Source organism: Oncorhynchus masou, chromosome 3, assembly GCF_036934945.1.
Source record: "Oncorhynchus masou masou isolate Uvic2021 chromosome 3, UVic_Omas_1.1, whole genome shotgun sequence".
Taxonomy (NCBI): Eukaryota; Metazoa; Chordata; class Actinopteri; order Salmoniformes; family Salmonidae; genus Oncorhynchus; species Oncorhynchus masou.
This window is the reverse complement of record NC_088214.1, coordinates 26,370,907-26,386,296: the sequence shown is the minus strand read 5'-3', so window position 1 is coordinate 26,386,296 and position 15,390 is coordinate 26,370,907. Positions and strand designations below refer to the sequence as shown.

General features: G+C 41.8%; 1 protein-coding gene across 4 annotated transcripts in view; it reads right to left on the bottom strand.

The window, feature by feature from the left end:
• The window catches only part of LOC135513632 (catenin delta-2-like), a 141,155-nt gene that overhangs the window by 36,541 nt on the left and 89,224 nt on the right, over positions 1 to 15,390 (bottom strand). For 3 of the 4 annotated variants that reach the window (XM_064936503.1, XM_064936510.1, XM_064936514.1), the window contains 2 exons: positions 12,296 to 12,536; positions 8,075 to 8,131 (listed from right to left, as the gene is read on the bottom strand). In XM_064936503.1, coding sequence (XP_064792575.1) covers positions 8,075 to 8,131; positions 12,296 to 12,536 — 298 coding nt within the window. The remainder of the gene's footprint in view (positions 1 to 8,074; positions 8,132 to 12,295; positions 12,537 to 15,390) is intronic. The other variant, XM_064936506.1, reaches the window with a different exon arrangement.

Here is a 15,390-nt window from a genome sequence, read left to right as displayed (position 1 = left end):
AGGACTTTGTGGTTCGGATTGGATTATCCCTTTAACATACTTCGAATGCCGGGCATCACTGTAGTCTTGGGGAAAAGACTACAACGTTGAGGCTTTAAAATCTCACCACTATAATACTGTATAAAACGTATCATGTGGTAATCGGCATGATTACCATTTGGTGATTGGGAATCCTATATTGTCTATGTAATGGCCTGTGTGGGCCATGGATGTCAGTGAGTTATACTATAATGACAGACAGGAAATACATAGAGCATTTGGGGGCTCCCGAGTGGCACAGCGGTCTAAGGCACTGTGTCTCAGTGCTAGAGGTATCACTACAGACCCTGGTTTGATTCCAGGTTGTATTACAACCAGCAGGTGAATGCGGTCATTGTAAATAAGAATTTGTTCTTGACTGACTTGCCTAGTTAAATGAAGGTTAAATACAAAATCAAATGTAAAAAATGTTGCTGACCGCAGCATACATCCACACATATATTATCAGAAGAACAATCAGATAACACTGAGTTAAAGGGGTGACACTTGTGTGACACCACAGTGAGAAAAGTGCTTTCTGTGTCTGTGAAAAGCCAAAGTGTGAAAATGCATGACTGCCCTTATGTGCCTGGTCTCTGGTCGGGTCAGGCTGTGGTAAAGGTCAAGAAATGTCAGTCCTGGGCTTCCATTCCATACACTATTCATCTGAGATACTTTAGGTATGGATGAAAAAGTTCAGTGGCTTGGTTGTTGGTATTTCAATATATATCATACAATTAAAACTTGCGGCGTATTGGTTGAGGTATGCTGTGGTATGGTAAAATGCGTTACAGTGCTTGCCGTTAATGCTCATTCGAACCACCAGCGGGCATCGTTGAGCACATGTATTAAATCAGGGTTTTGAAGCCAAGCAAAGAGCACCATGTCATGCAATTGTGAATACGCTCCATGATTAAAATTAACGATATATTTCATTGAAATATTCAGATGGTTAAGGACATTTGGTAGTTTCAATTAAATCTGGTCGTTTCAATTCAAAATGTGACTCGTTCCATTCTCCATTCTCTTGTTGATATTATATCCTAGCCTTTATTTTCAATTATTGTAATTGTAGCCCGTTCTCCGGTTCACAGTGCTGTATGGGCTTTGACTGACAGCCATTATAAACTTCAGCACTGTGTGCGACAAGAAGATGCACTCATCCCTCCTGCTAATTGGGCTACTTTTGCACATTTGTTTTTTGTCTGAGTGAGGTAAATGCTGATGCTTATTTCTATTGTCTCTATCTATTCGGTACCATTCCATAATCATTCATTCAGACGGTTAAAAACTGCTCTCGCTCCTATCCTCACTCAGATAACTGACCGCAGCGTCTATCGGTAGCCTAAACTGTGGAACAAATTGGCGGATGTTCAGACCTAGCAGAGCTATTAGATTATCCTTTTGTAAATGATTGGAGGTGTGAATGTTTCAGTCCGAGAGTCTCTCCTCTCGCACTATAGAGTCCTGGCGGGTGGTCCGGAGTTGAGAGAGAGCTTGGGTAATGGTGCAATAACACTTGACATGTGGACTGACGATTTTCGAATAACAGGATACTTGTGCCTTACAGTATATTACATAAACAAAGAGTGGGTGCTTGCGGAGAGGATGCTATTCAAAACGGAGTGACACAGTTCCCAGCGCAAAACTGCAGGTAAGAGAAGGCCAGCTATTGTGGAAGAATACTTGGGGATCTTGCTGATTTTCTCTATCGCTTCAGAGGCCACACTCGCCTTGGAGGCAAGCAAGCTGCCCACTCTTCACCTGGTAAGTGTGTGGTTCCAAAGGATAGAGACATAATTACAGCTGGATAGGCCTGGAGTATATCTACCTTTTTTTGAATCAACTGAAAACAATCTGTAATTCTGCTAAGCCTACAGACAAAGATGAACTTGTGAACATTTACATTTACATTTAAGTCATTTGGCAGACGCTCTTATCCAGAGCGACTTACAAATTGGCCATCAAAATGTTTTGGCTCGAGAAACTGACGATACAACAATGCAACAAATACATCAATAGATGTTTCTTTCTATTGGATATATATATAAATCATTACCTATTATAAGGTTGATTTGCTGTTTGCTATGCAAAGTCCAATCACAGACACGCAGTCTCCCTCCTCTCACGATAGCTCATCTTGTGTGAATTATTTTGTGGATTCTAATAAATTGACATATTTGTAAGGGGTTGGTGCATTTTTCATTGGGGCAAATCAGGTCTGAGATATTGAGTTAGAAATGTAAAACTTTAGTCTTGTGTCAGGTGAGCTGTTGTGTCCTCACCTTTGGTCTGATAATTTCCCAATAATCTCCTAAATGTTCTCTTTCAATTGCTACTTCAATATAAACCATTTATACAAAAGTATGTGGATGCCTTTCAAATGAGTGGATTCGGTTATTTCAGCCACACTTGTAACAGGTGTATCAAATAGAGCACATAGCCATGCAATCTCCATAGACAAACACTGGCAGTGGAATGGCCTTATTGAAGAGCTCAGGGACATGGCACTATGATAGAATGCCACCTTTCCAACAAGTCAGTTCGTCAAATCTCTGCCCTTCTCCAACTGCCTCAGTCAACTGTAAGTGCTGTTATTGTGAAGTGGATACGTCTAGGACGTAGTGTGGCGAAGTGGTGGGCCACACAAGCTCACAGAACGGGACCGCCGAGTGCTGAAGTACATAGCGTGTAAAAAATCATCTGTCCTCGGTTGCAACCCTCACCACTGAGTTCCAAACTGCCTCTAGAAGCAATGTCAGCACAATAACTGTTATTTGGGAGCTTCATGAAATGGGTTTCCATGGCCGAGCAGCCGCAAGATCAAAAGCCTAAGATCCCCATGCTCAATGCCAAGTGTCGGCGGGAGTGGTGAAAAGCTCACCGCCATTGAGCTATGGAGCAGTGGAGACACTTTCTATGGAGTGATGAATCAGGCTTTACAATCTGGCAGTCCGATGGACGAATCTGGGTTTGGCGGATGCCAAGAGTATGCTACCTGCCCCAATGCATAGTACCAACTGTACAGTTTGGTGGAGGATAATTAAGGGTCTGATTTTTTTCATGGTTAGGGCTAATGGTGTGTTTTTTTCATGGGTCGGGCTAGGCCCCTTAATTCCAGTGAAGGGAAATTTTAAAGCTACTGCATACAATGACATTCTAGACGATTCTGTTTCCAACTTTGTGGCAACAGTTTGGGGAAGGCCCTTTCCTGTTTTAGCGTGACAATGCCACCGTGCACAAAGTGAGGTCCATACAGAAATGGTTTGTCAAGATCGGTGTGGAAGAACTTGACTGGCCTGCACAGAACCCTGACCTCAACCCCATCGAACACTTTTGGGATGAATTGGAACGCCGACTGCGAGGCAGGCCTAATATCCCAACATCAGTGCCTGACCTCACTTGTGCTATTTTCCCTGAATGGAAGCAAGTTCCCGCAGCAATGTTCCAACATCTAGTGGAAAGCCTTCTCAGAAGAGTGGAGGCTGTTATCGCAGCAAAGGTTGGACCAACTCCATATTAATGACCATGATTTTGTAATGAGATATTTGGTCTTGTAGTGGTCATGTAGTGTATATCAATCATTCATTCAAGCATTTTAGTTATAAAACAAAATAACAAATGGAGCCTTGAATAATTAAACTATCAATAAACCTCAACATGTTGGTTAAAGCAATTGCATTCACGAATGCATGCGACTGTTTTTAATCTTGGCTGTGGTAAAGACTTTAAAAGCTTTTTTAGTTAGAATTTATGCAATTTTGGGGGGAAATTATTGTTGTGTTTGTTGTGTTGTTTACACTGTTCCAAATGACCAGAAAAAAAGATTGCTCAACTGTTTGGCAAACATACTGTAATAAGCACGCAGTGCTCGGTCCTCGTACCCTCCCTTCTTGATCTCAAGTCCCTAAAAATAGAAATCAGCTTGGAAAGAGTCTATTGTCCTGCTGATAGCCCATCAAGGGTGGATGGCTTCTTTCGTGATTAAAATGTATTGAAAGAATAGGTAAGGCTGCCAAACCATTTACACCTGGCCCACAGCTTAGTAGCACACTTATAGTGTACTTTCCCTCCATTCTCAGCCTGACTCTCTACCAATGCCACCAGATGCTTCTATTGTTGTTATCTATTTGGTGACATTCCACTGGTAAATATAATACATACAACTAATCAATTAAATGACTTCCAGCGCTGATCACATGGATTTGGATATGTTCCGCATTGAGTCAAACAACAACATTGACGAATACTCCGCCCACAACCTTAAGGCTCTCCAAAAGGTAGTGAGGTCTGCACAACGCACCACCGGGGGCAAACTACTGGCCCTCCAGGACACCTACACCACCCGATGTCACAGGAAGGCCATAAAGATCATCAAGGACAACAACCACCCGAGCCACTGCCTGTTCACCCCACTATCATCCAGAAGGCGAGGTCAGTACAGGTGCATCAAAGCTGGGACCGAGAGACTGAAAAACAGCTTCTATCTCAAGGCCATCAGACTGTTAAACAGCCACCACTAACATTGAGTGGCTGCTGCCATACATGTAAAAAAAATGTATCACTAGCCACTTTAAACAATGCCACTTAATATAATGTTTACATACCCTACATTACTCATCTCAAATGTACAGTGCCTTGCGAAAGTATTCGGCCCCCTTGAACTTTGCAACCTTTTGCCACATTTCAGGCTTCAAACATAAAGATATAAAACTGTATTTTTTTGTGAAGAATCAACAACAAGTGGGACACAATCATGAAGTGGAACGACATTATTGGATATTTCAAACTTTTTTAACAAATCAAAAACGGAAAAATTGGGCGTGCAAAATTATTCAGCCCCTTTACTTTCAGTGCAGCAAACTCTCTCCAGAAGTTCAGTGAGGATTTCTGAATGATCCAATGTTGACCTAAATGACTAATGATGATAAATACAATCCACCTGTGTGTAATCAAGTCTCCGTATAAATGCACCTGCACTGTGATAGTCTCAGAGGTCCGTTAAAAGCGCAGAGAGCATCATGAAGAACAAGGAACACACCAGGCAGGTCCAATATACTGTTGTGAAGAAGTTTAAAGCCGCATTTGGATACAAAAAGATTTCCCAAGCTTTAAACATCCCAAGGAGCACTGTGCAAGCGATAATATTGAAATGGAAGGAGTATCAGACCACTGCAAATCTATCAAGACCTGGCCGTCCCTCTAAACCTTCAGCTCATACAAGGAGAAGACTGATCAGAGATGCAGCCAAGAGGCCCATGATTACTCTGGATGAACTGCAGAGATCTACAGCTGAGGTGGGAGACTCTGTCCATAGGACAACAATCAGTCGTATATTGCACAAATCTGGCCTTTATGGAAGAGTGGCAAGAAGAAAGACATTTCTTAAAGATATCCATAAAAAGTGTTGTTTAAAGTTTGCCACAAGCCACCTGGGAGACACACCAAACATGTGGAAGAAGGTGCTCTGGTCAGATGAAACCAAAATTGAACTTTTTGGCAACAATGCAAAACGTTATGTTTGGCGTAAAAGCAACACAGCTCATCACCCTGAACACACCATACCCACTGTCAAACATGGTGGTGGCAGCATCATGGTTTGGGCCTGATTTTCTTCAGCAGGGACAGGGAAGATGGTTTAAATTGATGGGAAGATGGATGGAGCCAAATAGAGGACCATTCTGGAAGAAAACCTGATGGAGTCTGCAAAAGACCTGAGACTGGGACGGAGATTTGTCTTCCAACAAGACAATGATCCAAAACATAAAGCAAAATCTACAATGGAATGGTTCAAAAATAAACATATCCAGGTGTTAGAATGGCCAAGTCAAAGTCCAGACCTGAATCCAATCGAGAATCTGTGGAAAGAACTGAAAACTGCTGTTCACAAATGCTCTCCATCCAACCTCATTGAGCTCGAGCTGTTTTGCAAGGAGGAATGGGAAAAAAATTCAGTCTCTCAATGTGCAAAACTGATAGAGACATACCCCAAGCGACTTACAGCTGTAATCGCAGCAAAAGGTGGCGTTACAAAGTATTAACTTAAGGGGGCTGAATAATTTTGCACGCCCAATTTTTCAGTTTTTGATTTGTTAAAAAAGTTTGAAATATCCAATAAATGTCATTCCACTTCATTCTTCACAAAAAAATACAGTTTTATATCTTTATGTTTGAAGCCTGAAATGTGGCAAAAGGTCGCAAAGTTCAAGGGGGCCGAATACTTTCGCAAGGCACTGTATATACTGTACTCGATACCATTCACTGCATCTTGCCTATGCCGTTCTGTACCACCACTCATTCATATATCTTTATGTACATATTCTTCATCCCTTTACACTTGTGTGTATAAGGTAGCTGTTGTGAAATTGTTAGGTTAGATTACTAGTTGGTTTTTACTGCATTGTCGGAACTAGAAGCACAAGCAGGTCGCTACACTCGCATTAACATCTGCTAGCCATGTGTATGTGACAAATAAAATTTGATTTGATTTGAAATGGGTCAGGTCTTGAAAATGTGTAAAAAACCTTTCCCCCCTCCATATCCACAATGTGCGTAAAAGAGGCCCATATAGATGACTTGGATTTTCCTCGCCGTACTCTCTTTCATTCAGTTTCTTCTTCACATCAGCAAAGAACGACTCTGCATTGTCTGCTTCATATGAGGCTTTAGTTTAGGGAGGTCATAAAAAACATCATACTCAGACAACGTATTTCAAAATAACAGAAGAGCATGTTTTACGTTTTATTTATCTGGGCTTAGTAGCCGAGGATATGTGGCTGCACCATCAACTTGTTCATTTAGCAGACATCACTCGCGTATATTCAGTCAACACATATATTTAAAGATTATAATGGAATATAACAGAACATTTTTGTTTCTCTTAGAATAAAAACCTTACCGTGTAACAACAGTTATAGTAAGTAATGAACAACAGTCCAGTTACAGCTTCTTCTGACAGAATAGAAGAAAAAAAAGAGGTGTCTTATTCCAAATGTGCACACGGGATAGAGGAAGAGCCATTCTTACACTATTGTTTTAAATTCAATCAGCTTCTTCTTCCTCATTCAGTTAATTCAAATTAAACCGTGACATCAGGTACACAATTATCTGTTTCTACCACCTGTTCATCAATTCACGTCATTCATTCAGTGATGCGAGAGACACATTAACGCCTCGGTACTAACGCTTTTAGACTGAACCCAAAGGCATAACCAGCGTTCTAACTCTCCCTTGCTGTGACGCAATGTACTGCACCAAATCACAATCTACCTCAATGCGTTGTGCCAAAAACTCAAAACGTTTAATTGAGGAACCACTGTATATGTACTAAAATGTAACAGCTTATGAATTGGCAACATGATTCATGCGTAAATTGTCAACTACATCATAGATATCAGTTTGAGTAGCATAAAGGTAGTATGATCAGATACTGCAAAAGTGACATTTAAGTAAATGGATTCCCGCCCTTTAATTACTGCACATGTCACAGTAAATCTTGGGATGATGAAGCACATTTAGAAAATGATGAGAGACAAATGATGATGAATGATGTAAAATGAAGGAGAAAATGTATGATTTTTGGATAATGGATTCCTACTGTTGCTATCCTCACACAATCAGCAAGTACCCGTAACCTACCCAAAAAGCTTCCAACTACTGTCACTTTTAGAAAGCCATAAAAGCTTAACTAAAGAGTAACTTCACAACATCACATCTTACCATTAATTACTAGACAACCTGAAGAGTGAACTTGAGAAACTTGGAGGCAAATAGATACATAACCTAATCTGTGAGAAGATACGGTATATAAAATTGTGGACAGCACCAATGGCACTACCTTTACTTTACGTTTCCTGAGGAAGTCATATGAAGCTTTCAGTGAAGTAGCTACTGTAAGTAAATGGGAATCAGAGGACAATGCAATGGAAAAAAGAACTGAACTATTGTCATTCATGCTCTTTCATTGGTAAGGAAATGTTCCTGGTATTTGTATAGTAGACATGAAGGACAGATTCAGTGAATGAGAGATAGAAATATGTAATAAATGCTGGATTACTTTGTCATTCTTTGCTCGGCTTGATTTTGATTCCAGACAAGGAATTCAGGGTCGTACCTATCAGGAGACAGGCAGAAAGGAAAAGAAGTGTAGGTGGGTGTCTCGCACAAAGGAGCTTGACAAGAATAAAATAATACTCATTTGAATGTCTTTCTTTCTCAACAATTTTCCTATTACACACTTACACTGGATTCAGAACATGCACTAGATGATTTGATTGTGGTGGATGGGGATCTTTTAAAGAGGGGGTCTTACAAAACCAAGAAATATGGAGATCAATTTGCTATCAGCTAGGTCAATTTTGGATTGTTCAGTCATCAGAACCATTATCATGGTTTGTGGAGAGACACATTCCAGTGATCTTGTCATTGTTTTTCTTAAATATGAATAGATGTATTTAGGACTATGCTTTCCTATAATTTAGGACTCTGCTAAATAGTGACATAAATTATATCATGCAAACAACCATTGGACATTAGGAAAGTTTTAACTTACAGCTCCATAGCCAAATATAACAACCTTAATTGTGGTTGAGTATTTCTTTTATAGAGTATTGTTTTGGTCGTTGACTTTGAACATGATTCATTAAAACATTTAATTAATCTCTTTCTAGAATTCAACTGATTTGCTACACACAATACAGGCCTAGTACAATTAATTGAAATTAAGATCGATTGAAGACCTGCTTTGGTGAAACCCACCCTTTAACAATAATGAATATGAAGTAACCAAAAAAATAGGGAGTCATTTCTAATTTGGGGATTACTGTAATTGACTGTGCATGTTGTGAAGTTGGTTGCAGCCAGCAAATCAATGCATCACAAGTCAATCCACTGAAAGCGTGTACAAACGCCAAAAGTAATGCCAGAGCTACAGCAGATACAGTGCAATGTGGAAAAGGAAAGAAAGATAGAGAAACAAATAAATAGTACAGGGGATGGTGAATGAAGAAAACAGAATGGGATAAATCAAAAGTAATGAACTTGTAGAGTATTGCAAACATACAATTGATGTCGGAGGTTTACATACACCGCAGCCAAATACATTTAAACTCAGTTTTTCATAATTCCTGACATTTAATCCTAGTAAAAATTCCCTGTCTTAGGTCAGTAAGGATCACCACTTTATTTTATGAATGTGAATTGTCAGAATAATAGTAGAGAATGACTTATTTCAGCTTTTATTTCTTTCATCACATTCCCAGTGGGTGAGAAGTTTACACTCAATTAGTATTTGGTAGCATTGCCTTTAAATTGTTTAACTTGGGTCAAACGTTTTGGGTAGCTTTCCACAAGCTTCCCACAATAAGTTGGGTGAATTTTGACCCATTCCTCCTGACAGAGCTGGTGTAACTGAGTCAGGTTTGTAGGCCTCCTTGCTTGCACACGCTTTTTCAGTTCTGCCGACAAATTTTCTATAGGATTGAGGTCAGGGCTTTGTGATGGCCACTCCAATACCTTGACGTTGTTGTCCTTAAGCCATTTTGCCACAACTTTGGAAGTATGCTTGGGGTCATTGTCCATTTGGAAGACCCATTTGTGACCAAGCTTTAACTTCCTGACTGATGTCTTGAGATGTTGCTTCAATATATCCATGTTATTCTCCATCCTCATGATGCCATCTATTTGTGAAGTGCACCAGTCCCTCCTGCAGCAAAGCACCCACCACAACATGATGCTGCCACCACCCGTGCTTCACGGTTGGGATGGTATTCTTCGGCTTGTAAGCCTCTTCCTTTTCCCTCCAAACATAACGATGGTCATTATGGCAAACAGTTCTATTTTTGATTCATCAGACCAGAGAACATTTCTCAAAAAACTATGATCTATGATATTTGTCCCCATGTGCAGTTGCAAACCGTAGTCTGGCTTTTTTTATGGCGCTTTTGGAGCAGTGGCTTCTTCCTTGCTGAGCGGCCTTTCAGGTTATGTTGATATATGACTTGTTTTACTGTGGATATTGTCACGACTTCCACCGAAGATAGTTCCTCTCCCTGTTCAGGCGGAGACGGCGACTACTAGTCATCACCGATCCCTTTTTCCTTTTTTGTTTGTTGTGTCTTTGGTTCTTTTCACACCTGGTTTCATTTGCCTTAATTTCTGTGTGTATATATTTACACTGTTGCCTACACTGTTGCCTTGCTTGTGCGGAATTATTATTTTATTGTGATGTAGCTCGATGAGGTTATGCCCTATTTCTTGTTTTCACGGATTTAATAAGAGTGTGATATTTTCGGAGCTTTGCTTGTTCCTCTGTGCGTTTGTACGGGTTCTCTGTTGTCGAGGGCATTTTACTTTTTTGATTGTGCCATACCTGTATTGGTGGACTTGCCAATTAAAAAGTACGCTTGTCAGACATCTCTGCTCTCCTGCGCCTGACTCTTTCACCTACCTCCTAACGCAACATTATCACAGAATCCCGCACCACTTCAATGGAGTCAGCAGGAGCGGACGCGCTCCCAATATCTATGGAGGAGCGCGTTCAACACCACATGGCAGTGTTACACCGGCTGGGGACCACGATGGATCAGGTGATGGTGACGATGGATCAGGTGATGGCGACGATGGAAAGATGGGAGAGAGGTGGCCTTCCCACACCTCCATCAGCCACAACCCAACCAGTACCACTACCCTCTCCTTCATTGCCTGGGTCCAGTGGTATTCGATTCGCACTCCTGAGGGAGTACGATGGAACAGCGGCCGGGTGCCAGGGATTCTTACTCAAAATGGAGTTATACCTGGCAACCGTTCACCCGACTCCTTCGGGAGGTGAAATCGTGAACGCCCTCGTCTCCTGCCTCTCAGGCAAAGCCCTAGAGTGGGCCAACGCGGGCCAACGCAGTATGGAACGATCCTGATTCGAGGCACCACTACCCAGAGTTGTGTTATCTATTATCACAGATATAGATACTTTTGTACCTGTTTCCTCCAGCATCTTCACAATGTCCTTTGCTGTTGTTCTGGGATTGATTTGCATTTTTCACACCAAAGTACGTTCATCTCTAGGAGACAAAACGTGTCTCCTTCCTGAGCGGTATGACGGCTGTGTGGTCCCATGGTGTTTATACTTGCGTACTATTGCTTGTTTAGATGAACGTGGTAACTTCAGGCATTTGGAAATTGCTCCCAAGGATGAACCAGACTTATGGAGGTCAAATACATTTTTTCTGAGGTCTTGGCTGATTTCTTTTGATTTTCACACGATGTCAAGCCAAGAGGCACTGAAAAACATCCACAGGTACACCTCCAATTGACTCAAATTATGTCATGGCTTTAGAAGCTTGTGATAGGCTAATTGACATCATTTGAGTCAAAAGGAGGTGTACCTGTGGATGTATTTTAAGGCCTACCTTCAAACTTTTTCTGAAATTTTCTGGAATTTTTCCAAGCTGTTTAAAGGCACAGTCAATTCAGTGTATGTAAACTTCTGACCCACTGGAATTGTGATACAGTGAATAATAAGTAAAATAATCTGTTTGTAAACAATTGTTGGAAAAATTACTTGTGTCATGCACAAAGTAGATGTCCCAACTGACTTGCCAAAACTATAGTTTGTTAACAAGAAATGTATGGAGTGGTTGAAAAACGAGTTTTAATGACTCCAACCTAAGTGTATGTAAACTTCCGACTTCAACTGTAGATATTCCTGTTTTCTCTGATCTTTCATTAGTATGTATTCCTAGTGATTAAACATGTTGTTGTTTACAGTATTGTTTTTTAAATATTTGCTCTAAAGGAATAAACTCCTTGATCAGACCCACACAAAAGCAACTTTGATAGTATAGCAATACAGCCATAAAGCTTATGACTCAAGGCCACTCCCAGTCAAACACTTTATGACACACACACACACACACACACACACACACACACACACACACACACACACACACACACACACACACACACACACACACACACACACACACACACACACACACACACACACACACACACACACACACACAAACAAACAAACAAACAGACAGCCCAGACAGACACACGCACACACACACAAGTAAAAGTTTAAACAACACAAGGTGAAGGAAGGTGAGGTTTAACAAGCTTCATGTGCCCTCCAGAAAACAGTGGCGTAGTGGTACCGACAGGCCAAACAGAGGAGCGACTGGTCGGCTGTGATGTGGATGTGTGCTTTATATTCAGTGGTCTGAATGAAGGAGAGGTGAGGTGTTATAAATAACAGCGCTATAGTGACACTCACCTGGGATCCTTCTGGATGCTGTCGACAGAAGGTGAGCGGGCCAGTGCGGCCTCCGGGGGCAGCACGGGGCCAGACTTGCTGTAGGGCAACTCGGTGGTCGGGCAGAACTGGAGGGTGCGGTACGGGTTGGCGTAGTCCGAGCCAGTGGCAAAGCTGCTTCTCTGGTAGGGCAAAGTGCCTGAGGCGTTCTGGCTGCCTGTACGCTGCAAGGGGATGGAGTCAACACCAGGGGAAGATGGGGCTACGACAGGAGGGAAGTAGGGACAGAGCAGAAAGTTCAGGACCTCTTCACAAAACTGGTTTACTGGGTCTAGGCAGAGGAATGAGCGAGCACACAGTGAGAAGAGAAACAGAACAACCAAACACCAGAGAAATAAGAGGAGGGGAAGAAGAGGGTGAAAGCAAAATCAAAAGAAAGACAGAAAGGATCATTCATTTAATTAATGTTTCAATACTTCCCTTGGCAGCATCTGCCAAGAACTATAAGGAAACAATACACAGAAAAACATACCGTGTCACAAAAGATTCCGGTACATTTCAATACATTTCATAACTTTCAGTACATTTATCATGTATGAATTATGACGAATGCACTAAATGTCACTTTGTCAAATTACAGTTAGATTAACACAATTGACAAATGACCAGAAGAAGAAGAAGTAGGCATTCTGTAGATGACTGATTATTTACTCCAATAGAACACAACCGATGTACCTCTCTCAGAACACTGAAAAGACCTTAGGCAGTCAGTTTATTGTGAAATGTATTTCTTTACTAACTTTGTGTTTTCATAATCTACCATGAGGAGCATTGAACATGATCTTAAACACAGAACACCTTAATTTCCACACAGTATTGTGTTGGTTAAAATGACTTTCAGAAGTCTTCATGGAAGACAGCGGTGAATGGCTAACAATTTCATGTCGAACAAAGTTCAATGGAGGCTCCTGACAAGTCATTTTTCTGTCTGAAAAGACTGCTTTTCAGGAAAAATGAATGACAGGTATTAGGTTAGAATCACTGTGAGGCCAACATAATATAGTGAAAAGTCAATGTGATTTCTGAATATATACATATATAATTTGTTGATTTGAGCAAAGCCATGGAAAGAGACACGATTCTTTCACTCATTGCCATTTATCTTTGAGGTATTTATCACTGTAGGGCTGCAGACTACTGTGCTGCATTCCCTGGTCAGTGCAGAGCTGCTGCTGCTACTGCTAATCGTGATCATGTGGAAGGCCTCTATACATCTCTAGGGAGCCCTGCCTGCCTGTTAGTTTAACACAGAGTGAGAGGTAAATAGAGTTACCGTGTAACAGCTTTTACACTGCACCCGCCTCCCTGGCAGCCATGACCTAGGCTCCACACATGAAACTCCCACCTGGGCAGTTCTCAGTTGTACTATTGTCGGATAAACATTTTACACGGAGTGTACAAAACATTAGGAAGCTAATATTGAGTTTCACCCCCTTTTGCCCTCAGAAGAGCCTCAATTCTTTACAGACTTTAATGTCCCCGTGGGGAAATGTTGTTGCAGTGTCATGTACACATTTAAAGTGGCGTTTAAATAACAAAACAACTTGAAAATACAACTTTCATAACAGTTACATGCTAAACTTCATTTGCCACATGCGCCGAATACAACAAGTGTAGACATTACAGTGAAATTTCTCCACTGGTTTCTCCACGCATCGTGCAGAAACAAACATCTTTCTGGTAAGAAGAGGGGCGGGGTGTATACTTCATGGTTAATGAGACGTGGTGTGGCCACAACAACATACAGGAACTCAAGTCCTTCTGTTCACCTGATTTAGAATTCCTCACAATCAAATGTCGACCGCATTATCTACCAAGGGAATTCTCTTCGATTATAATCACAGCCGTATATATTCCCCCCCAAGCAGACACATCGATGGCTCTGAACTAACTTTATATGACTCTTTGCAAACTGGAATCCATATATCCTGATGCTGCATTCATTGTAGCTGGAGATTTTATCAAGGCTCATCTGAAAACAAGACTCCCTAAATTGTATCAGCATATCGATTGCGCATCCAGGGCTGGAAAAACCTTGGACAATTGCTATTCTAACTTCTGCGACGCATTTAAGGCCCTGCCCCGCTCTCCTTTCGGAAAAGCTGACCACGACTCCATTTTGTTGATCCCTGCCTACAGACAGAAACTAAAACAAGAAGCTCCCGCGCTGAGGTCTGTTCAACGCTGGTCCGACCAAGCTGATTCCACACTCCAAGACTGCTTCCATCACGTGGACTGGGATATATTTCGTATTGCATCAAACAACAACATTGACGAATACGCTGATTCGGTGAGCGAGTTCATTAGAACGTGCGTTGAAGATGTCGTTCCCATAGCAACGATTAAAACATTCCCTAACCAGAAACCGTGGATTGATGGCAGCATTCGCGTGAAACTGAAAGCGCGAACCACTGTTTTTAATCAGGGCAAGGTGACCGGAAACATGACCGAATACAAACAGTGTAGCTATTCCCTCCGCAAGGCAATCAAACAAGCTAAGCGTCAGTATAGAGACAAAGTAGAGTCTCAATTCAACGGCTCAGACGCAAGAGGTATGTGGCAGGGTCTACAGTCAATCGCGGATTACAAAAAGAAAACCAGCCCCGTCACGGACCAGGATGTCTTGCTCCCAGGCAGACTAAATAACTTTTTGCCCGCTTTGAGGACAATACAGTGCCACGGACACGGCCAGCAACAAAAACATGCGGACTCTCCTTCACTGCAGCCGACGTGAGGAAAACATTTAAACGTGTCAACCCTTGCAAGGCTGCAGGCCCAGACGGCATCCCCAGCCACGCCCTCAGAACATGCGCAGACCAGCTGGCTGGTGTGTTTACGGACATATTCAATCAATCCCTATCCCAGTCTTGTTGTTCCCACATGCTTCAAGAGGGCCACCATTGTTCCTGTTCCCAAGAAAGCTAAGGTAACTGAGCTAAACGACTACCGCCCCGTAGCACTCACTTCCGTCATCATGAAGTGCTTTGAGAGACTAGTCAAGGACCATATCACCTCCACCCTACCTGACACCCTAGACCCACTCCAATTTTCTTACC